The 22,907-nt window shown below is 40.5% G+C and overlaps 1 protein-coding gene across 3 annotated transcripts in view; it reads left to right on the top strand.

Annotated features, from left to right (window-relative positions):
* The window catches only part of LOC124644507 (nuclear pore complex protein Nup98-Nup96), a 65,863-nt gene that overhangs the window by 40,438 nt on the left and 2,518 nt on the right, over positions 1–22,907 (top strand). For all 3 annotated transcript variants that reach the window (XM_047183929.1, XM_047183930.1, XM_047183928.1), the window contains exons 21-42: positions 314–421; positions 1,263–1,382; positions 2,165–2,315; positions 2,762–2,976; positions 3,919–4,038; positions 9,153–9,215; positions 9,977–10,075; positions 10,589–10,729; positions 11,074–11,163; positions 11,734–11,862; positions 12,386–12,501; positions 12,870–13,031; positions 13,602–13,680; positions 14,277–14,405; positions 14,918–15,040; positions 15,471–15,645; positions 16,348–16,528; positions 17,301–17,422; positions 18,026–18,154; positions 20,122–20,272; positions 20,992–21,094; positions 22,643–22,764. In XM_047183929.1, coding sequence (XP_047039885.1) covers positions 314–421; positions 1,263–1,382; positions 2,165–2,315; positions 2,762–2,976; positions 3,919–4,038; positions 9,153–9,215; positions 9,977–10,075; positions 10,589–10,729; positions 11,074–11,163; positions 11,734–11,862; positions 12,386–12,501; positions 12,870–13,031; positions 13,602–13,680; positions 14,277–14,405; positions 14,918–15,040; positions 15,471–15,645; positions 16,348–16,528; positions 17,301–17,422; positions 18,026–18,154; positions 20,122–20,272; positions 20,992–21,094; positions 22,643–22,764 — 2,828 coding nt within the window. The remainder of the gene's footprint in view (positions 1–313; positions 422–1,262; positions 1,383–2,164; positions 2,316–2,761; positions 2,977–3,918; positions 4,039–9,152; positions 9,216–9,976; positions 10,076–10,588; positions 10,730–11,073; positions 11,164–11,733; positions 11,863–12,385; positions 12,502–12,869; positions 13,032–13,601; positions 13,681–14,276; positions 14,406–14,917; positions 15,041–15,470; positions 15,646–16,347; positions 16,529–17,300; positions 17,423–18,025; positions 18,155–20,121; positions 20,273–20,991; positions 21,095–22,642; positions 22,765–22,907) is intronic.

Genomic DNA, 22,907 nt, shown 5'->3' with positions numbered 1-22,907 from the left:
AATTCTTTAAACAACAGTTGTTTTAAAATTGATATTTTATCTGTCGGTGAACTTTGGTCTTAGTTTAGTAGTGTGAATAAGATAGACAGATAAATTGTTTAGTTTTAAGGGTTCTTTCGTATGTTTTGGGAATAAGTAGCTTCGGCCAAAAATTTTTTTTGAGAAAACTGACTTTTATAACGTAGTCAATGGATTTTACACTTAGGTATAAAAGTAGTGGCAGTATCTTTCTTTAGCTGTCGACTATCTGTATAACGACTACTTTCACATATAATAATATTAGCAAGGTTTTAAACTATATTATTTCTTATAGTATCGGAAGAGGAACACGTTTCGCCGCGCGAGTTGCCGCCGCATCCCACTGGCGTGAAGCTCACTCGTCCCGGCTACTACACCATACCCAGCCTCGATGAGATGATCAGTAAGTATATCCTGTAATAATAACTAGCTGTTTATATCATTGTCCCGTAGGAACTACTGCCCGTACTGGGATTAAAAGTAGCTTATCCTTGACTGTAACAGCCTTTTTATCGCCCCACTGCTGGGCTGCGGCCTCCTCTCACACGGAGAAGGATTGAGCGTTAATCACCACGCTTGCTCAATGCGGGTTGCTGATTTCAGACTAAATAGTCCAGGTTTCCTCAAGATGTTTTCCTTCACCTTTTTATCAGTCAGTGGTGTCTAAGATATACCTACTTAGAAAGTACATACAAACTTAGAAAAGTTGCACTGGTACTTGCCTGACCTGGAATCGAACTCACACCTTCATACCTCTCGAAGGTTGGTTCTCTACCCACTAGGCCACCACGACTTTTTTAAATTCATGCATATACAAATAGGAAATGTCTCTATGGCACTCAAAAACACACCGTTTTAGATCAAATTGCAATTTTAAATTATAGTGCTATAATTTTATTTATATTATATTTATTTTTAGCCCATAATGTCCCACTGCTGGACAAAGGCCTCCCCATCTTGCTTCCACACTTCTCGATCTTTCGACCGAGTCCACCAGTCTCGACAAGAGGCGCCATCTCATAGGGCCTACCCCGCCTGCGGTGTCCATCCTAAGGTGTCCACTGAGCGACGATAGTGGCCCATCTTTCTTGATGCATTCGGCTGACGTGTCAGGCCCAGTTTCGTTTTAATATTGCTGACTTTCGGCCCACATTAGCGACTGCCGTTTTGGAACGTATGTCGGCATTTTGTACACGATCAGTTCGTCTAATGCCTTATATTAATTTGCTTTATTTTCTCCTCAGGTTACATACGTAGTGACGGTAGCTGCGTGGTGCCGCACCTCACGGTGGGCCGCCACAACTACGGCAGCGTGCACTACGACGCAGAGATAGACGTCAGCGGCATGGACTTGGATAGTTTGGGTTCGTATTTCATTTTAACCGACTTCCCAAAAAGGAGGAAGTTTTCAATTCGACGGAATAATTGTTTTTTAATAATTGATTCCTCGAAGATGCCTAGACGAGTTAACAAAATTATTGTTATACTAGCTTTCGCCCGCGGTTTCACCCGCGTCTCGTAGCCGGATGGTGACAAAAACTATCCTAAAACCTTCTCCCGGGTCTAAGTTACCTCCCCTCTAATTTTCAGCCAAATCGGTCAAGCCGTTTTCATGTTATGTCGTGACAACGGAAAGCGGGTTTCATTTTTCTATATATAGATTTGAAAGGATATGCTTCTCGAATGGTCCCATTGTCATCAGGTCCAGGATCTGATAATGGGAACCCTGAGAGATTGAGGGCAACATTCGAAAGTTGTAGGCATGCATAGGTAAAATACTTGATACTCAGGTATAAGTCTGACTAGCTTCTGCCAGCGGTTTCACCCGCATCCCGTGGGAACTACTTCCCGTACCGGGATAAAAAGTAGCCTATAGCCTTCCTCGATAAATGGGCTATCTAACACTGAAAGAAATTTTTAAATCGGACCAGTAGTTCCTGAGATTCTAACTCTTCAGCTTTATAATATTGGTATAGATAACATTATAACTGAAGAATCGGCGGCGAAATAAGCATAATAGACACTGATTTCTAGACCATAGATTTTTGTTTTGCTTTTTAGTGATTTTTCTAGAAAAATCTACTTTGCGAATTACTCACTCACCCCTTGAATTAATTTTTCTAATAACAATTTTGTCCTTTTCCAGTTCACTTCTTAAACAAGGAGGTGATAGTATACCCCGAGGAGTCGGAGAAGCCCCCGCTGGGTTCAGGCCTCAACCGCCGCGCCGTGGTGACGCTCGACCGCGTGTGGCCGAGAGACAAGAGCGAGAAGCGACCCATCACTGATCCTGACAGGTAATTGAGTTTGGATAGCCGTTTCCTGAGTATGTTGGGGTCGGCTCCCAGTCGAACTGAGCTGCTGAGTACCAGTGTGCCACAACGAACGACGTCTACCTGGCCTCCTCAACATATTTAGCGGGGCAGAATTACTGGTTTCCGACTACACGTAACGACTGCCAAAGATGTTCAAATGACAGCCGTTCCCAATTTAAGGTCCTTCCGAAACATTGAGTAATTTGTCATTACAAGATGGTCACCTACCGCTCCAATCGATGCTTAACTTTATCATCAATATTTACACTTTTACAAGAAAATAAAATAAAGGTTCTATTCTAAGAAAAAAAATAAACAAAAACAAAAAATTCGCTGTTTACTTCGCACGCCATTCGACATTTTATATAATACTTAAGCTATTTATCAAAACAAAAAAAACATATAATTTATTCTTTCTCCTCCCACAGACTACTAAAAATGGACTACGAAAACAAACTACGCCGCGTCTGCGATAAACACAACACTAAGTTCATAGAGTACCGGCCACAGACCGGCAGCTGGGTGTTCCGAGTGGAACACTTCAGCAAGTACGGGTTAACCGACTCCGATGAGGAGGAGGACGTACCCGAGCTCATGAAGAGACAGCTCGTTACACAGACGCTGCAGAAGGCTGCTGCTCCGAGTAAGTAACTTCAAACGGACAAAAGGCGTTTTGAACGTCGAAATTTACAAAAGACAGCCCCAAAACGCCCACTTTAAAAAATGAATTTTGGGGTTCGAAAAGTATATCTACGTAGATTTTGTCATCATCAAAATTTTTCAATTCAAACTTGGCTGCAAAACAGCACATTTTAAACGACCAAATTAGCAATAGACAGCCCCCAAAACGGCCACTTTAAAAAATACGTTCTTGTGTTCTTATCGCATTTTCAAAAACTATACATTTGCATATCTACGTATACAGATTGTCATCATCAGACTTTCGAGTCTTACCTCATACAGAGAAGGATTCAGCGTTTGTTCAATGCGGGTTGGTAATGTCAGACTTTGTAGTTCAAGTTTCCTCAAGACTTTTTCTTCACTTTTACTCACTCTAAGATACATTTAGAAAGTAGTAGTTAGACGCTGCAGAAGGCTGCTGCTCCTGGTGAGTAGACTGGACGTGTTAAAAGTAGGATAAATATACAAAAGTAAAGTCTTGGGGTCCTTATCGGAAGTTTGTTGGTATGTATCTATGTCGTAGCCTAATGATTGAAATAACCGTTCAATCAAACAGCTAGCCCTTTAACTAAATGACGCTATTCAGTTAAGCATGTAAATAAAATATTTTGGAACTATCAACCTGAATGTAATGCTATATTTATGTTTATTTAAACAAATATAGCTATCATCACAGGCTTAACATAATACCATATGTAGTATAGTTGTAGTTTTAAGTTTATTATTGTTTTACACATGAAGTTATTTCATGTTTTGTATTGTGTTTAATTAGTTCGACTATATCAAGCAGTTGTGGTACCAACGCATCTGGCACATTAGCACACACCTAGTCTTGAAACCCCAACATATTTAGGTAAAGGCTAGGCAGATGACATAAACACAAAATAATTTTCATTGTTCCCAGCTCCAAAACAGCCGGTAGGCACAGCATCAGCGGGGCTGGGCGGGCTGGGCGGCCTGGCCGAGGACAACCTGTTCGCGATGCAGCAGACCTCGCTCAACCTGCTCAATGGCGCCGCCAAAGGTAGGTGTGATGATGATGATGGTGACCATCATCAAAGACAAAGGACCCGTAGAAGGGATGATAGCAGATGCTTCGATCTGATTCCCAATAATAAGTCCTTTGCAGAGACTGCTCTGACTGAATGACTTTAACGACGAAGTTTGACGAGAAAATTTCCAATTCCTGGAATGACAAGAGTTGAATCTGATCCTTGTGTAACGGTTCTATTATAGGTATATGTTTCAACAAGATTTTACCGGCGTCCTGAAAGAACCACTGCCCACAGCCCGATAGAAAGTAGCCTATGTTCTGAACTATGTGCAAATGCTTAGTTTTTTCGGTAACATCGGCGTGAAAGTGCGTCAGATAGTCAGTTACTTTCGCATATTTAATATTATTAAGCATCGCTTCAACTTGCTATAAGTTTAGAAATATAAAATAGTTTTAAAAAACAAACTTGTGAGGTACCATACTAATGAAAGCAGTTTGATTCACACCCTCCCACAGGTAATCAAATGAAAACATACCGCTTCAATCCTACATACGACCCCCACCACGGGGTCCTAATTCACCCCAAACACGGCGTCACTTACAACCCCATGCACGGTGTATATAACACTCAGAGTACGCGTGGGGTATCTTACGACCCGGAGTATGGGGTCCCGAATGACCCCGAGGTCCCGAATGACCCCGCACCGTCAGCGCCGTATAACGAAGAATATATGAATGAAAAGAGAGTAGCTAGAGCTATGCTTTGTACTAATATGTATTTAATTACTATAGTTTTGTTAGTCATTGTTATATCTCTTGCATTTATTTTTCTCTTTTTTATGTTTTTTAAGAAGTAGATTTTTGTTATAATTTAAGTAAAAGGAAGGGTTGACTTACAATCCCATGCTTTGTGTACTTGATAAAAATCAAACGCAAGGGCATTCTTAGACCCCAAGTATGTGGTCCCAAATGACCCCGAGGTGGCCCGAATGACCCCGAGGCGTCCCGAATGACCTCGAGGTCCCAAATGACCCTGAATGAATGTTTTGTTAGTAATTGTGATATCTTTTGTGTGCTTTATGTTTTCTAATAAGTAATTAGAATTTTTATTTATATTTGTTTTATGATAGAAATAAATGTATTCTACTTAGAATATTGTAATGAGAATGTTTAGAAGGATTTGTGGTTTTGCGTGAATGTTGTGAAAGGAAGTAGTGAAAAGTGTTCTGTTGATGTTAATGTTATGAAAGTAGAATGTTTACTTTATTGAAAGATGTTTGTGTTTGTTTAAGATAGATATCAAATTATACTACATTTTAGAAATTATGCTGCATTTTACAATATGCATAACAAACACTATTAGATCATAAATAGGTTTTTGTCTAGAATTAATTTAGTAAGAATATTTCATAAAACTTATTTAACATATTAAGCTTGACATTCGAAATATAAATTAAACTACTTATATTAAAATATAGTTTAAATGCATGATTATTGTAGCCTACAAATATACTCTCTAGAATATAACTTATATTATTCCTTTGTATTGAGATTATAACATTATTCAATAAATTGAGAATGAATAAGTCCTTGAGTAATGAGTTATATCCTACTATTTCTTAAATTAGTATATAGCCTTCCTCGACAAATGGGCTACATACATAATAAGTATTGATCAAATCAGCATTATAATTCCTGAGATGAGCGCGCTCAAGCTAGCTACATATTTGACCTATAGACAAAATAAACACTATGCTGAGTGACAGGGAGGAATGGAAGATATTGCGGCGACCCTAAATAAAATTGGGACCAAGGCAGGAAGAAGAAGAGATAATGAACATAAGTAGCCAAATAGTCTTAATACATAAAAACCAGGCTTTTTAACTCGGATCAATGTCTGAGAGCTTAGAAAACTGCCGGGGTTGTGGGATTATTCGAAAGATTTATAGCGGCCCTGGTACATAAAAGGTCTACGTGTGCGTTCGCGCAGCGGAATGTTGTTGAATTTAAAGATTTTAATTATGTAGATAATTAGTGTAAGACGTTCTATAATTGTGTATGGTAAATAAAAATTTGTGTATGCAGCCATTGTGGAGAAATTCACCAAAAACTGATTCCGCTGGGCGAACGTTGTCCTGGCGGAACTTTTTTTAATCTATAGACTTTAGAAGAAAAGAGATGTGTAATTAGTGTGTATTTGTGTATAATTATTTATGTATGAATGAAATCAGTGCATGCATAAACTTCGGAGAAATTCAAGTTTCCGCTACGCGAACGTTTGGTCATTAGCTAAAAAAGCGGCCGTGCAATATATTTAGGTAACATCCCAAAATTTATAGATAAAGTCTATAGATTAAAAAAAGTTCCGCCAGGACAACGTTCGCCCAGCGGAATCAGTTTTTGGTGAATTTCTCCACAATGGCTGCATACACAAATTTTTATTTACCATACACAATTATAGAACGTCTTACACTAATTATCTACATAATTAAAATTTTTAAATTCAACAACATTCCGCTGCGCGAACGCATACAAGGTCTACGACGGAACACGACGGTTTCTAGTCAGTAAGAGTTTGACACTCCCTCACCGCTGCTACCTCACAGTGGGAGGGGTCATATAATGATTTTTGACGTCGTCAAAAAAAAAGACCTTAGAAAACTCGTAAGTATAATATGTTCTTTTCCACCTGGTCGACTGGCATAAAAGACCTAACAAATGTTTGACCTTGAATCAGATAATTACAACAACAACCTAATTTAGGGTTCGATACCCAAAAGGTCTCTGTCCGTCTGTCACTAGGTTGTATGTCATTGAAAGTTTCACAAATGATGTAAATGGGAGCTCCCATGCAACAAACATGACTATTTGACAATTCCTGCCCGAGTCTGACTTGTACTTGCCCGATCCGTGGGTAAGTAGGAAACGACCACTGTGGGTGAAAAAATATTAGGTACTGTCAGACTCTTAGGCCCGGTTGTTCGTACGTTACGGTAAAGTTAAAGTTAAAATTTGACCAGTGTTAATTTTGACCACGGTTAATTTGTCATTTTTATTATGAAATTTTTACGTTCAACAACGCTTTTTGAATTTAAACCCTGTTAATTTTACTGTAGCTAGGATTTAACCCTAACCTTGACGTAACGAACAACCGGGCCTTAGTGACTAAAACCCACCATGTTCTTTCTGTAACCCATTGTGTACCAGGGCTGCGGTAACTCGCGCGAACAACCCCCTCCCCCCCCACTCCCCACAGTCGAATAATCTTATTTAGGTGGTAGTACCAGCTTCTACTTCCTCATGTGACCTTGACCACGTCGACAGATGACCTTGAAGTTCATTTTATCGTTTCTAGTTGAGTGACCTTGACCTACATAAAAGGAAATCACATGCAATGTTTTTAATGCATGGAAAATGACGTGAAATTACAACAATCCATACAGAGATGCAATTACCGTTAAAATAAAAAGCTTTCTCAAGGCGGACTAACGATTTTAGCCTTAAGTCCAGGTTTCCTCTTTACTCAGGTCCAAGATGCACACTACATAGTACATAGGTGCTTGCCAGATATTCTCTGTATGAGAATCCGAGACAAGACAAGAGGCATGTGCGTTCCTCTATTATATTTAGTACTAGCTTCCGCCAGCGACTTTGCCCGACTTTGCCTTTGACTTTGGTGTGTTCATAAAAAGTAGCCTATGTGTTAATCCAGGGTCAGTGGCGGCCCTAGGGGTGTGCGAACTGTGCCATCGCACAGGGCCTCGCGCTTGGGGGGGCCTCGCGCTGCAACCCACACTAATATAAAAAAAATATAATTAGAAGATATATATCTGGTCTGGTGCATTTTTTCTATATTTCTAATTCATCCTGCGTTTACTTTTTGAGTCCTCAATTTAACAAAAAGTTGGAACACCAAAGTAACAAAAACAACTGGATCTCGATCCAGTCACGGATTCTTTTTATTTGTGCTTTGAGAGTCCTTAAACAAATAATTTTAAAAAATTCCCGCTCGCTACGCTCGCGGCTGTTCACTTGGCTTCCCTTTATGTCCCAAAACTCAAAAATTTTCGCGCTCGCTACGCTCGCGTCTTGGCCTTGCACTGTTATTTATTATACAAATTTAGGTGCTTTAGTGACCTAAAGCTCAAAAATTTTTGCGCTCGCTACGCTCGCGGGTGCTAGACTTTCCACTTGTTTTATTTTTTCATCCTTTTTTAGCCGAACCTAGAAGGTAGCGCCGCTTTAAGTCCTTTTATTAACAAGAAAATAACTCCTAGTTTCCGTATGTACTTTCTTATTTACGACGTGCGAACTACTCAAGTTACAATCTTTCAATACATAGGGAACGCTTGGGTCCTGATTGCACCCGGGCGCTACATGAGCCAGAGACGGCCCTGAATCAGTTATACGAAGAGCTGAATATTATCTCGGTGCTGAAATGTATTTTAGAAATTAATTTAACTGAAATTTATCCCACTACCGAAATAGTCTTGAGAATTCGAATAATAAAATAATAATATCGAAAAAGTAGTTTTCGAGGCTTAAAATTATTAAAACATGTTTAAGGAATTCGATGATACAAGATCGACTTTCAGCCCTTGCTATTCTTTCGATCGAAAATGACGTTGCTCATTCATTCGATTATTCTGCATTAATTAAAGATTTTAGTTTAATATTTGTTAATTTTGTGATTCTTTAATTATAAACTGTAGTAAAAATAAAATTTTAATAATTAGTTTAACTTGAGCATTTCTCCTCAAACATGACGGTTAGCTAAATCAAAACGCTAGCTTACTCTCGCAACACATACTTTTCACTTTAGACAAAGGGCCTCGCATAGGCCTGCCGCACGTAGCCTCGCAATGGCTAGGGCCGCCGCTGTCCAGGGTATCACCTATCTACATACCAAATTTAAACCAAATCGGTCCAGCTGTTTTTGCGTGAGAGAGTAACTAACATACATCCATATATTCTCACAAACCTTCACAATTATAATATTATATTAGGATTAGGACTAGGATTATAATATTACTAGGATAATAGGTATATGTATGTATATATTAGCAATTAAAATTATAGATCTCAGACACTAAGCCTAAGATTTGTGTCATACATAAAGTTATAAGGCTATGTTTTTGTTACAGCTTTCGAAATGGACACCACGGAAGATAATACGGAGTCACAAAGTCTTTATTTAGATAACAGAGGTAAGCTTTTAATAAAATCTAGCAGTTCCCTGCGGTTTTACCCGCGTCCTGAGGGAACAAGTTCATACAAACGTGAATCAAAAGTACGCTACAGGCTACTTTTGATTGTTATTCTGGAGCACAAATAAGTCATATTACTGCCAAGTTTCACAAAAATCCATTACAGTCGTTTTTGCTTGAACAACACACACAAACTTTTGCTAGTGGTTTCACCTACGAGAGCATGAATTCATTTAAACCTTCCTCGTTATATGAGTTTTCTAAGACTAAAAGAATTTATCAAATCGTCCCAATAGTTACTGAGACAAGCTTGTTTAACCAAAGCAGACAAACTGTTCAGCTTTATAATATTACTAGCTTTCGTCCGCGGTTTCACCCGCGTCCCGTAGCCGGATGGTGACAAAAACTAAAACCTTCTCCCGGGTCTAAGTGACCTCCCCTCTAATTATCAGCCAAATCGGTCAAGCAGTTTTCATGATATGTCGTGACAACGGAAAGCGGGTTTCATTTTTATATATTACTGCCAGGTTTCATCCGAAAGCATTCAGTAGTTTATGCCTAAAAAGTAACAAAGATACTCATATGTATACATCCTCACAGATTTTCTTACTTATCACATTACTAGCTAACTACTTCCCACAAGGAAAGGTGTAGCTTGCCAAAAGAAGAAGGACTTTATTTAACGATTTAGCCTTTTTTAAAACAACAGCTTTTTTTCCACTTTTTATTTTAGATAAATTTACTATAATTTATTGTTCTAGCATATGGTGTAAAAAGTCCTACGAGTGAGCTGGCTCGCTTGGAAAACCGACAGAGCCACAATGTACAACTTATGAAGGCGTCGCTCTATGCTGATACCGGTAAGTAATAATAGTTATTTATTTATGACCTTAAAGATATGTATTTTTCGAATTATATTAACTGTGGTAGTTGTAGAAGGACAATATTACAAGATTCAAACAGTGCAATACAATTTTTTTTGTCAAATCCAAAATATTGGGTTGTTCAAGCTAGATAAGGATTAAACGTAAGGAATTCCCCCGTGGGGTCACTGACGTCCTTATAATAAATATTGGGAATCAGATAAACATCTCTAACACTGAAATAATTTTTCAAATCGTTCCAGTAGTTCCCGATGTTAGCGCATTCAAACATAGAAACTCTTCAGCTTTATACTAATAGCATAAATACTGCCTCGTTACTATTACCATCGCGCTATGAGAGTGAAGGAATAGTGAGTGCACCTGTGTCCAAGCAAATGTGCGTGCACTATAATATGTCCTGCGCAGCTGGCCGATCTCCTTATCTGAGAACAGTCGCCTTGGCCGACAATCGTTAGGACGCCATTATTAATTATTATTACTATCCAACAGAAATGGAAGATGATGCTTCAGTATCTACGGGAGACCAGTTAGTACCAGTGTCTGTGCCGCTACTAACTATGCCGGCACTCGCGCCGTCTGTCATCAAGGACGACCAGCAGATATCCATGACTGAGGCACCTGATGCTGAAGGTAAGAGCACAACCAAGGAGTCATCATCCTCCGAGCCTTTTTCCCAACCGTATTGGGGTCGGCTTCCACTCTAACCGGATTCAGCTGAGTACCAGCACTTTACAAGAAGCGACTGCCTATCTGACCTCCTCAACCCAGTTACCCGGGCAACCTGATACCCCTTGGTTAGGCTGGTGGCAGACTTACTGGCTTCTGACTACCCGTAACGACTACCAAGGATTGTTTTCAAAATGGTCAAAAAATATAAACAAAATATTACTGCACAAGCGAGAGCCGTCAATTGGCTAATTTCATGAAGACAAAATTATATAATTGCCTTATGTAAATGTTTTTCTTATTTTCAGAAACTCAGATGAAGCCGCTCATAGTTCGTCCACATACAATTGTGTTGAACTATCACAGAAAGGTGCCGCCCTTCAAACAGACTATTGCCGGTAAGTTACTTGATTCTATTTGGCTAGGCATTTAACTAAAAGTAGAGTTTTTACACAAATACACATTAAAATGAGTATTCAATTTATTAAGCAACCGTTATTGTTTTATTTACATTAGATGAAAGTATAGTTTATTTTGCGTGTGTTCAGAAATATACCCAGTATACTGACCAGTGCTATACTGCCGAATCCTTTTGAAATGTACTATATATAGCATTGACGTTTGTTTCCTATTTGTTATATAAGTATAGACTTAGGGCCGATGTCTCGATCGCCAGACAACTTTTATCTGAACAATATGTTCGACGTTTTGACCGCTTTTGTATTATAAAATATCAAACTCAAAGCGCTGTATTCCTCAGATAGAAGTTAGTAAAATAAATATGTAATACACAATTAAATAAAACTACTTTAGAACTACAAGGATCCGAAACGTCAGAATTAAATAATATAAATATAACCGCGATAAAATACGTAAAAGTAGTTTTATTTAAATGTCTAATATTCGAGTAAGTGTTAGAAATCAATATGTATATTATACAATATTTTATATATTTTTATCCTCTACAGGTCGTCTGGACGCAGCCTACATATCCGACATGTCGGTGTGTCGGGCCCGACACGCCCGCGTGGGCTTCGGTCCGGCGGGGGCGCTCGCCTTCGCCACCTCCCTGCACTCGGTTAACGATTTACCTAGAAGTAAGTATGCCTGCTTGTCACCAAACTTTTTGTCGTCACGGAACATTGGCTACGCAAGAGATCCATCATTGGATATCAGATCTTTCAAGTCCTGCCGGGGTTGCGGGATTGTTCGCGCGAGTTACCGCGGCGCTGGTACATAAAGGGCTTAAGAAGCAACGTGACGGGCTTTAGTCAGTAAGAGTCTGACACCGTCATTTCATGATTTCTTATCAAAAAGAAATTATCAGCCGGTTTCGGGTATGAGAGAGAACTGTATTTTTGTAATTCTAACTGACTTCAAAGTATTAGTGTAGAAGGTTAAATAAACCCATTCAACTTGACTTGACTTGCAGGCACCGACTTCTAGAGCTTTGCCAAAATTTTATATAGTCCCTTTTAGTGTTTTTTGAAGTGGGTTTATTAATTTCCTATGTCCTTCTCAAAAAATGTGAGGTTATAATTAAATTGTGACAAGTTTTAAGTTAAAATAATTAATTACTTTTGTCATTGCTTGCTAATTATTGTACTGTATTTTCCACAGCGGCAGAACTATCAGAATTGGGTAGGTATGTCCGTGGCAGAGCTTCTAACGACTGGTCAGAACCTCTGCTCGTCAGAATGGCTATTGGACAACCTGAGAAAGATGATGCTATGTTGGTAAGTAATACATTGTGTTAAGTTATTTTAGTTACCCGGGCAACCCAATACCCCTTGGAGACTGGTGTCAGGCTTACTGACTTCTGACTACCCGTAACGACTGCCAAGGATGTTCAATGACAGCCGGGACCTACAGTTTAACGTGCCATCCGAAACCACAGTCATTGGTGTCTAAGATATACTTAGAAAGTTCATACAAATTTAGAAAAGTTGCATTGGTACTTGTCTGACCTGGAACCGAACCCGCTCCCTCATACTCGAGAGGTTGGTTCTTTGCGCACTAGGCCACCACGACTTTTTTTTTAGATAGATTCCATACCTATAGATATCTATTACCTATATATAATGTTACCTCTTTTATTTCCCAGGAAGTCTTAAAGAAGCAACTAGAGGTACTTCTCAACTACTCAACGCATATAGAGGTAGCAGAAGGTCAATGCCCGCAGCTGCGCGTGTCGCAAGAACCGCGCGACCGACGCGACGTGCTGCGACAGTACTTGCGACTCGCTAATGTTAACAACAGGCATAAGGTAGGACTTACTCGCATTTTTTGATTATTTTAGAGTTCTTTCGTTAGATTTCCGAACACAGAAGTGTTCTTTTTACGCTATTCCATTCTGTAACAAATACATAGAGCAAGCAGATTGAAGCAACGGTAACGAAATTTAACTTTTATCAAAACATAAGTGGCGTACTTTAATATGCGAAATCTTCGTTCATTTAGAACGTATATGGTGATACCATCATGCCATATACATATACATACACCATATTCGTCTTCTATTGAATTACCAGTAAATATGCCACAAACTTTGTCATTTTAATAGTGAATTCACATCTTTCTAACCAAATTGTTGTGAAACATAGTGCAATCAATCAATTGGTGCTTTGCACCGATTTCCTTTACACATATCATACACAACTTTCATCAGAATTCTTATGTGATTTCGCTAATTCTTCGAGATTGGGACTATTCAACCGAAGTTTGTCATACATTTTCATTTAATTAATTCTTTTTTTCTTCGTTCAGGGCGTTCGACTGGTACCATATGCGTTCACTTAAATAATTTTGTATTAATATCTAAATTACTTGTCGACAGTTCGGCGTGTCAGGCGCATATTGTCACGAAGTGTGGCAACTATGTGACGCTTTGTGGGGAGCTGATCTTGAAAACGATGGTAAGTTCATACATAATATACCTTTGCATTTAATTAGTAAAAAATACCTTCGGCCTTAAAACTACCACATCTTTCTCGCGCATGAGTAAAGCAACTATGTATAGTTCGTTCCACGTAACTTTGCCATTCTGAAGTTAGTCACTTGACGTCTATATTCAAACTTGTCTAATTCATGTAAGCAAAACTTCTCGACTATATGTGTATGAACACATTCACAAATAAGGAGTCAAATGTGTAAGTTCAGAACCTATGTAGCTTCAGTCAAATCGCCATTAATATGATAACACTAGCTTCTGCCAGCGGTTTCACCCGCATCCCGTGGGAACCTCGGCACGAACCCGATAAAAAGTAGCCTATAGCCTTCCTGGATAAATGGGCTATCTAACACTGAAAGAATTTTTCAAATCGGACCAGTAGTTCCTGAGATTAGCGCGTTCAAGCAAACAAACAAACAAACTCACCTTCAGCTTTATAATATTAGTATAGAATGGTAATTGGTATGTTTATCTACACTAAAGTAGTTCATAAGAATATTAGTGTGCATCACACCAATTGAATCCTGCTATAAAATTAATAAGAACATCTTTGTCCTACAGGTGTACCGAGCCAAGACCTCCTATCCACAGTGAACAGGCACCGGAAGCTGCTGGACTGGCTCAAGAGTGCCGTCTCCGAGGCCACGGATGAGGAACTGTCTGAACCCATGCCCGGGGAGAAGGAGGATGGTAGGTCTTTTAGGTTCTATAATACAGGATGTGAAATGTTAATAGGTGCATGGTTCCAAAAAATGGATCCCATGGACACCTTTTAAAAAAATAACAATTGTATTTAAAAACCCGGTTTTAATGATAATTATCAGCTTAGAATTGCCGATAAAGTCTAAAATAAAGTATCTCGACTTAGCGCATCGACACGGCTGGCGTTGTGCCGATTGTCGTTACGGCCAATGGTTAATTTAATATTTAAAAAAATGTAAAGAATATGGAAGTAAATAAATGAATAGGAATAATAATCAGTTGATAATGTTGTAAATGGATAAATTGAGTGACGCTGTATATTGTGTTGAAATATGTATTAATATACTGGAAGGGACAACATAAAACTTGTTGACATGGCTCTTGAAGTCGGGGTCAAAATAAACACAGTTCTAGAGTCAACTCAAAAGTGTTATCTTGTCCCTTCCAGTGTTTTTTGAAGTCGGTTATAGATAAAAAAGGATTTTTTGTTTGTATTTTAGAAGCGGACGGGCACAGCGCTCGAATTTGGACACTACTACTGGGCGGGCGAATCCTGGAAGCGTGTAAAGTGGCCAAAGAACACGGCGACCTCAACATGGCCATGCTCATCGCTCAGGCTGCTGGTAAGTTAAGACAAGTAAAATACCAGCTTGTTAGTGCGATTTCTCTCGCATTTGATCTAAGAAAAATACGCATTGTGTTTTCTAACTGATGAATTTTATCACGAGTACATGCTCGGTTTTTTTACGCGCATTTTGCCAAATGTATTGTACTTCTGAGCTACAGACGCATTAGGCGTTTTAAAAAAATGCTGTATCGGTGAATATATTGTTTCAAATTATACATATTTGGTCATGTGACAAACTAACCTGGCCTATATTACATTTGCCTTTTGTGCCTGCAAATATTCCTGGAATATTTGGCGGTTAATCTTGCAGAGAAGTGCATATAGAATTTATTTTTAAGAAGTGTGTATATTTTTGATGTAAATAAATAGTACAAGTGTTCACTTTTTGGGTAATCTTAACATATTGTGTATGTCTTTGTCCACAGGCGACCCATCATTCCGTTCCCTCATTACTCGTCAACTGTCCCTCTGGCGAGAATGTGGTGCCGATACTCTCATATCTTCCCACCGCTGGGCAACACTGCAGCTCATCGCTGGACAACCGCCCAGAGACAAGCTGGCCCACTCGCACTGGCTCACTGCCCTACACGCTACTGCTAGGTAACATATAGTGTGTCTAGTCTATGCCGTGTGTGTCCCACCGCTGGGCAACACTGCAGCTCATCGCTGGACAACCGCCCAGAGACAAGTTGGCCCACTCGCACTGGCTCACTGTCCTACACGCTACTGCTAGGTAAAACTGAGACTGGTGTCAGACTTACTGGCTTCTGACTACACGTAACGACTGCCACCCATCGGGGTGCGGGATTGTTATCGCGACCGCGGCACTGGTACATAAAGGGCTTAAGAAGGACTCTGGTTCTGCTGGGTTTTAGTCAGTAAGAGTCTGACACTCCCTTACGCTGCACCCACAGCGGGAGGGGTCATTTGACGATTTCCCTTAAAAAAAAGTGTGACAAACACCGCACTGAAAACCGCAACAAAATCCATTCAGTCAAACACAAACATTCACCCCTACTAATATTATAAATGCGAAAGTAACTCTGTCTGTCTGTTACGCTTTCACGTCTAAACCACTGAACTGATTTTAATAAAATTTGGCACAGAGATAGAGTTGACCTTGAGAAATTACATAGGATAGTTTTTGTCCCGGACTTTTGAAGAATTCCCTTGGAAATGCGATATAACCGAACTCCACTCGGGCGAAGTCGCGGGCGGAAGCTAGTTCATAATACATACAGGTGAAATTGAGAACCTCCTTTTCCAAATTGGTTAAAGAATAAATTTTATTCTCTTCCACAGGTACCTATGCTCCCACGTACCCTCACTGGAACAAGTGATGAGAACGTACGAAGGCTTCTTCATCACCGGTGAGGATCGAGATGATGATGAAGTGGATCTGACTGTCGTGGACGATGATGAGATGGGCATGCGGCTTCCTCTGCCGCCGTACGTTAACCAGTACGATGTTACTGTTGACTATGTGAGTAGAATTTGGCTAGGCGGTTCCTTGTTTGGTGGGAAATTTTATTCAGAACCGTTATTTATTTATTGCTACACTTCACTACATAGTATAAAACAAAGTCGCTTTTTCTGTCTCTATGTCCCTTTGTACGCTTAAATTTTTAAAACTACACAACCGATTTTCATGCGGTTTTTTTTAATAGATAGAGTGATTAAAGAGGAAGGATTATATGTATAATAACATACATTAAATAGTAGGGAAATACTGTTATCCCGTGCCAAGCCGGGGCGGGTCGCTAGTTATAGAAATGCATTCTTATCCTAGGTACACTTTACCCTGTTAAGGCGCATCAAAGCAACAAATCAACATAAACTAGACCATTCCTGTTTTCCAACGTTTTTGACCGTGCTGTCCTATGTAATTTGGTGTGCTAATTTAAATAAATTACAATTATAATGAGGCTGGCTTCCAATCTAACCTGAATATCTACAACATAAAGCGACTATCTATCTGACCTTCTTAACACAGTTACTGGGCAACAGGATAGCTCTTTGTAAAACTGGTTGTCAGAGTTTCTGGCTTCTGACTACCCGTAACGACTGTCAAAGATGTTGAAATGACAGCCGTGTGTGAATAACTCGTTATGGCAGCAGAGTTGATCGCATCAAGCGTTGCTTAATTTTATCATCGATCGATCCGCACGGCTTTGACTTAATCACGAGCTCTTCAATATCTAACATTATATTCGTTATATTTCCTTACATACATAAATAATGTGATTTGTCAACAGAACGGCAAGCAACGTCGCGTTCTAGACCTCCGCTACGAGTTGCTGCGAGCTCGTGCCTTCAACTGCAGACCCAAGCTGAGACCTGCTGCTTACACTCCCGATCCGTTAGACTATAGCTTGTGGTGAGTATATCATCTTTTTCTTTTTAACGACGTCAAAAATCATCAAATGACCCCTCCCGCTGTGGGTTAGCAGCGGTGAGGGAGTGTCAGACTTACTGACTAAACACCGTCGTGTTCCGTCGTAGGCCGCGTATGTACCAGGGCCGCGGTATCTCTTTCGAACAACCCGCAGCGTGAGTATATCATCTGCCTAGGCTTTTCCTATGTAATAATAATAATGGCGTCCACGGCCGATTTCGACCACGGCGGCTGTTCTCTTGTAAGGAGATCAGCCAGCTGCGCAGGACATATTATAGTGCACGAGCAATTGCTTGGACACAGATGCACTCACTATTCCGTCACTCTCACAACCCGATGCGACGGCAATTCGACACCACCGGAAAGAGATCAGGCGCAGGACCGACAGTAACGTGCGATACGATGCACGGGTGAATCAATCACCAACTTCCAGACTAGGGGCTGCTTTGTAAAAGTTAGAAAACCCACAAAGCGATTTCGGCCCGACCCGGGAATCGAACCCGAGACCTCGAGCACAGCAGCCGCGCTTGCGACCACTAGACCAACGAGGCAGTCATATAATATTGATGTATTTTGTTGTTACAGTTTCCTGCTAGGCACGTGGTTTGGCAACCCCTCGATAGAGAGTATAACGGGCATCGCTGATCAACTAGAAGCGAGTGGGGAGTGGCACCTAGCCGTGCAGGCTCTCTGCTATCACCCCGACGATGTGGCGTGAGTATATTACTAGCTTTTGCTCGCGACTTAGTTCGCGTGGAATAGGTAGTGAATTGATGACTTTTGACCGATAGATGGCGCTGCACGTCCGGAATAATTTTTATTTTTTGTAGTAAAAACTATCCTATGTCCTTTCTCAAGTTCCAAACTATGTATGTATCAAATTTCACACAAATCGGTTTAGTAGTTTAGGCGTGAAGAAAAGACATACATACAGAGATAGTTTTGCATTTATAATATTAGTTTGTATTTTTTATTCACCATATTAATGTATGTATAAAGAATTGTTGCACTTGTGTATGTTCTATGTTATTCTGTTACGGTGTCAGGCTACTGAGCAGCGATAAATGTACTAGGGTCGCGGTAACTCGCGCGAACAATCCCGCGGCCCCGACAACCCTTGGCCCTGGTGGGTCCCGGTAGGATTTGCTGACTTTCTTTGACTCTCGCGTGGAACGTCTCGCGTCGCCGACGCGGGTCTTTTGTCTCCTAGGACAGCGGTTCCCGAATTCTTTTGGCTTCGGAACCCTTTTCGTTTCACCATTTTTCGGCGGAACCTTAGCTTAAGTAAGAAGTAAACTAAAGACGTAAATACACTTAGGTACGGCTCGTGGCGTGTGGTAGTGCACCAAATGGTTATATGGTTAGAGACATATTCGGTATACTCAGGCGTAGCATGGCTATCTGTCGCACGAGCCGGAAAACAATTTAGTCGCCCTTGACTTTGTGTATTATGTGAATAGTTTTCAGTTTGAAGACTGACAAAGTAAACGCAAAAAGAAATAGATTGGGTTTGTACAGGTGCGAGGCGAGCGAGTGCGATTTTTTTAACTAAAAGAAGAAGTTCCAAGCACCCGCTAGCATTGAAAGACATTTAGCGGTAGCCGGTATCGCGAGCGCAGCGAGCGCGAATTTTTTTTACTTTTAGTACCTACACAAAATAAACAAAATGACTGTGAATTAATAAGGTCTCAAAAAGTACATTATCCACACAAAAAAAGCAAATGCAAATGAAAAAGAAGCAGCTAGCGAAGAAAGCGCTATTGCTTTTTCTGAACCAGAGGAATAAAAAATAAACATCAAAGGAAACCTCGACGGAAGAGCGCAAAATTTTTTCGTTGTTGGATACCTGAGCAATTAAACGAACATAAAAGCGTCCTACATGGAGTCGCGAGCGAAGCGAGCGCGAAATATTCGGATTCGTGGAGGTGCAAAAATTGGAAATAATGTCACAAATTCATGTTAAAAATGCCTTGTCATTTCACGTCCTGTCAAATGTATGAAAACTTATAATCCTGACGATGAAATAAGCCCAAAAAATGCTGTGATTTTTGGCCGACTCGCTACCTACTTTTGCCGATTGCCGAAGACCTGGAGGTATTAAGTTAATCTACAATTTGTAAAAAACGGAATTAAATTATCTGCTGCCGTGGCCTTCCCCCGCCACTTGTCGCGAAATCGTACTTACACTACCGAGTGTTACCCACCTACATGGTGCCTAAATGGAATTTTGGAATTCAATATTTTAAAACAATTTAATTGAAAATGAATAATAATTTAATATTGTCAAAAGTGAAACGATTTACCATATGAAAATCTTGAATTTTCCACGGAACCCCTGAGGGCCTGTCACGGAACCTCAGGGTTCCGCGGAACCCCATTTGGGAACCGCTGTCCTAGGAGACGGAGGGACAATGAGCCACTCGCTACCCCCAGCTTACAATGGCCGGGAGTCCCAATGCCAGTGGCCAGAACCCCGTGGTGTCTTCCAAGTTCACCGCAGCGCCTGGGATAATCGCGTGGCATCGACTAACGTCTGTTAGACGCGATTTAAACGTCGCAGAGTGATTACATAGCGACCTAACTTAGGTTTTTGTGTTGTGAGATCTTTGAATCCTATTTTTTATATATTTTTAATTGAACTTCCCGCTTCTGCTTAATAAATTTCTCTTTTCATCTAACAGTCGAGGCCACCTCATCCGCGGCGTCCTGTCCCGTCACGCGCCGAGCAAGGCGGACAGCGCCGCCGTGCAGGCGCGGCTCGAGCTCGTCACGCGGCTGCGAGTGCCGCGCCACTGGCTGCTGCTGGCTCAAGCGCATAGAGCTAAGTATGAGGTAAATATATCATCTGCCGGGGCTGCGGGATTGTTCAAAAGAGTTACCGCGGCGCTGGTACATAAAAGGCCTATGTCGGAACACGACGGTTTTTAGTCAATAAGAGTCTGACACTCCCTCTCCGCTGCTAACCCACAGCGAGAGGGGTCATTTGATGATTTTTGACGTCGTTAAAAAAAGGTAAATATATCATCGTCTCCCGAGCCTTCTTTCCAACTATGTTGAGATCGGCTTCCAGTCTAACCGCATGCAGCTGAGTACCAGTGTGGCACAAGGAGCGACTGCCTATCTGACCTCCTCAACCCTGTTACCCGGGCAACCCAATATTAATGCCAAGGATTGGTTCTGACTACCCGTTGAAAATCAAAAGTCATTTATTATAATTAGGCTGCAAAACAGCACTTTTCGGACGTCAGAAATTTACAAAAGACAGCCCCCAAAGCGCCCACCCTTCACCACTTCCTATGTGTTTTTTTTGCTGGGAAGAACTGCTATTATCTATACTTATATTATAAAGCTGAAGAGTTTGTTTGTTTGTTTGAACGCGTTAATGTCAGGAACTACTGTTACGATTTGAAAATTTCTTTCAGTGTTAGATAGCCCATTTATCGAGGAAGGCTATAGGCTACTTTTTATCCCGGTACGGGAAGTAGTAATATGACAAAAACAGCAAGGAAAGTCCAATATATCTACATAAATATTGTGTATGTTTGTTGTAGCGTCTGCCCGCGTTAGAAGCGGAGTACCTGGTCGGTGCTGGTCAGTGGAACGCGGCGCATAAAGTGTTGCTCGACGAGCTGTTACCCGAAGCTGTGTTAGCAGGTACATATACAGTCATCATCATCTCCCGAGCCTTTTCCCAACTACGTTGGGGTCGGCTTCCAGTCTAACCGGATTCAGCTGAGTACCAGTGCTTTACAAGAAGCGACTGCCTATCTGACCTCCTCAACCCAATTACCCGGACAACCCGATACCCCTTGGTTAGACTGGTGTCAGACTTACTGGCTTCTGACTACCCGTAACGACTGCCAAGGATGTTCAATGACAGTCGGGACCTACAGTTTAACGTGCCATCCGAAACACAGTGAAATGGTGTCTACGATATACTTAAAAAGTACATGCAAACTTAGAAAAATTGCATTGGTACGTGCCTGACCTGGGATCGAACCCGCGCCCTCATACTCGAGAGGTTGGTCCTTTACCCACTAGGCCACCACGCAAAAATTAATTTCCATTGATAAACAAAAAACCCAAGGTGCATACTCAACGACTCAAAAACGTCCTCACCAAATGAGCGCAACATTCAAAATTGTGCGCTCATTTTCTTTGTCCTAGCCGACCACTTCGGTCGTAAAATTTTATTGCTTTAACTACAGTGCGTTGTAATAACGACTTTAAGCGATTCGCGTAAAGTTAAACTTGCAATAACGTATGCTTGTACCTTACAGAAAGAGACAGAATTAGTGTTCGGGGACGCTTTCGAGCGTTACTTTTATTCGAGACTGTGCATCTTGGGTTTTTGTATATCAATGTCGTGGTCACGTAATTAAAGACATCCGACTCGAAGTAAAATTAATAGTTATGGTACTGACATGAGCTTAAGCACGGTATAAAACGTAATGTAATTATTATTAAAACAAACATTACCTCGTGTTCTGTAAATAAAGGACAAAAATATTTACTTTCTTTAATATTTAAATAAAACTACTTTTACGGATTTTATCGCGTTATATTAATATTATTTAATCCCGACGTTTCGGATCCTTTACAGCATCCATGGTCACGGGCAGACTAAGGTGTTGGTCGTCTTGATATATTAGTTACAAACAGCTACCCTACATTTTGTTGATTATTATTGACAATCCGATTCACGCAAAACGAGCTCACTGTATCCATAGGCTACATACAGGGTCGAGGAACTGCTCGACCTATGGATACAGTGAGCTCGTTTTGCGTGAATCGGATAGTCAATAATAATCAACAAAATGTAGGGTAGCTGTTTGTAACTAATATATCAAGACGACCAACACCTTAGTCTGCCCGTGACCATGGATGCTGTAAAGGATCCGAAACGTCGGGATTAAATAATATTAATATAACGCGATAAAATCCGTAAAAGTAGTTTTATTTAAATGTCTAATATTCGCGTAAGTGTCAGAAATCAATACTTTCTTTAATACTTTAGATTTAACGCTCTATGGGAACTGAACACTAACTTTTGTAGCGGACCTTGGCTGGTCAGCTAATTAAAGATAGTAAAAGCCGAGTTAAGAAAAAAAAACGAAAGATATAATAGTTGCCATACTTTTTTTTGTAATGTTTTAAAAGCGTGTTTTTTTAGTTTTTTTACTTTCTACCCTTTTATTTCAGATGACCTACAGAGTATAGCACCTTTACTAGAGAAAATGAATAGTGCCGCAGAACGGGACGAACTCAGCGGCTGGCAGAGTGGCGGACAAGCGCTGCATCTGTATCTACACGTCTGTGTGCAGGTATACATATACTCGTCACATGTATAATACGTCACACTCGTCACAAGCACGTCACACTCGTCACATGTAAATTCGCCATACCTGTCACACACAAACTCGTCAGAAGTACAATACGTCACACTCGTCACAACTACAATACAAAA

This window comes from Helicoverpa zea, chromosome 30 (assembly GCF_022581195.2).
Source record: "Helicoverpa zea isolate HzStark_Cry1AcR chromosome 30, ilHelZeax1.1, whole genome shotgun sequence".
NCBI classification, from domain to species: Eukaryota; Metazoa; Arthropoda; class Insecta; order Lepidoptera; family Noctuidae; genus Helicoverpa; species Helicoverpa zea.
This window is presented reverse-complemented; position numbering and strand designations above follow the sequence as displayed.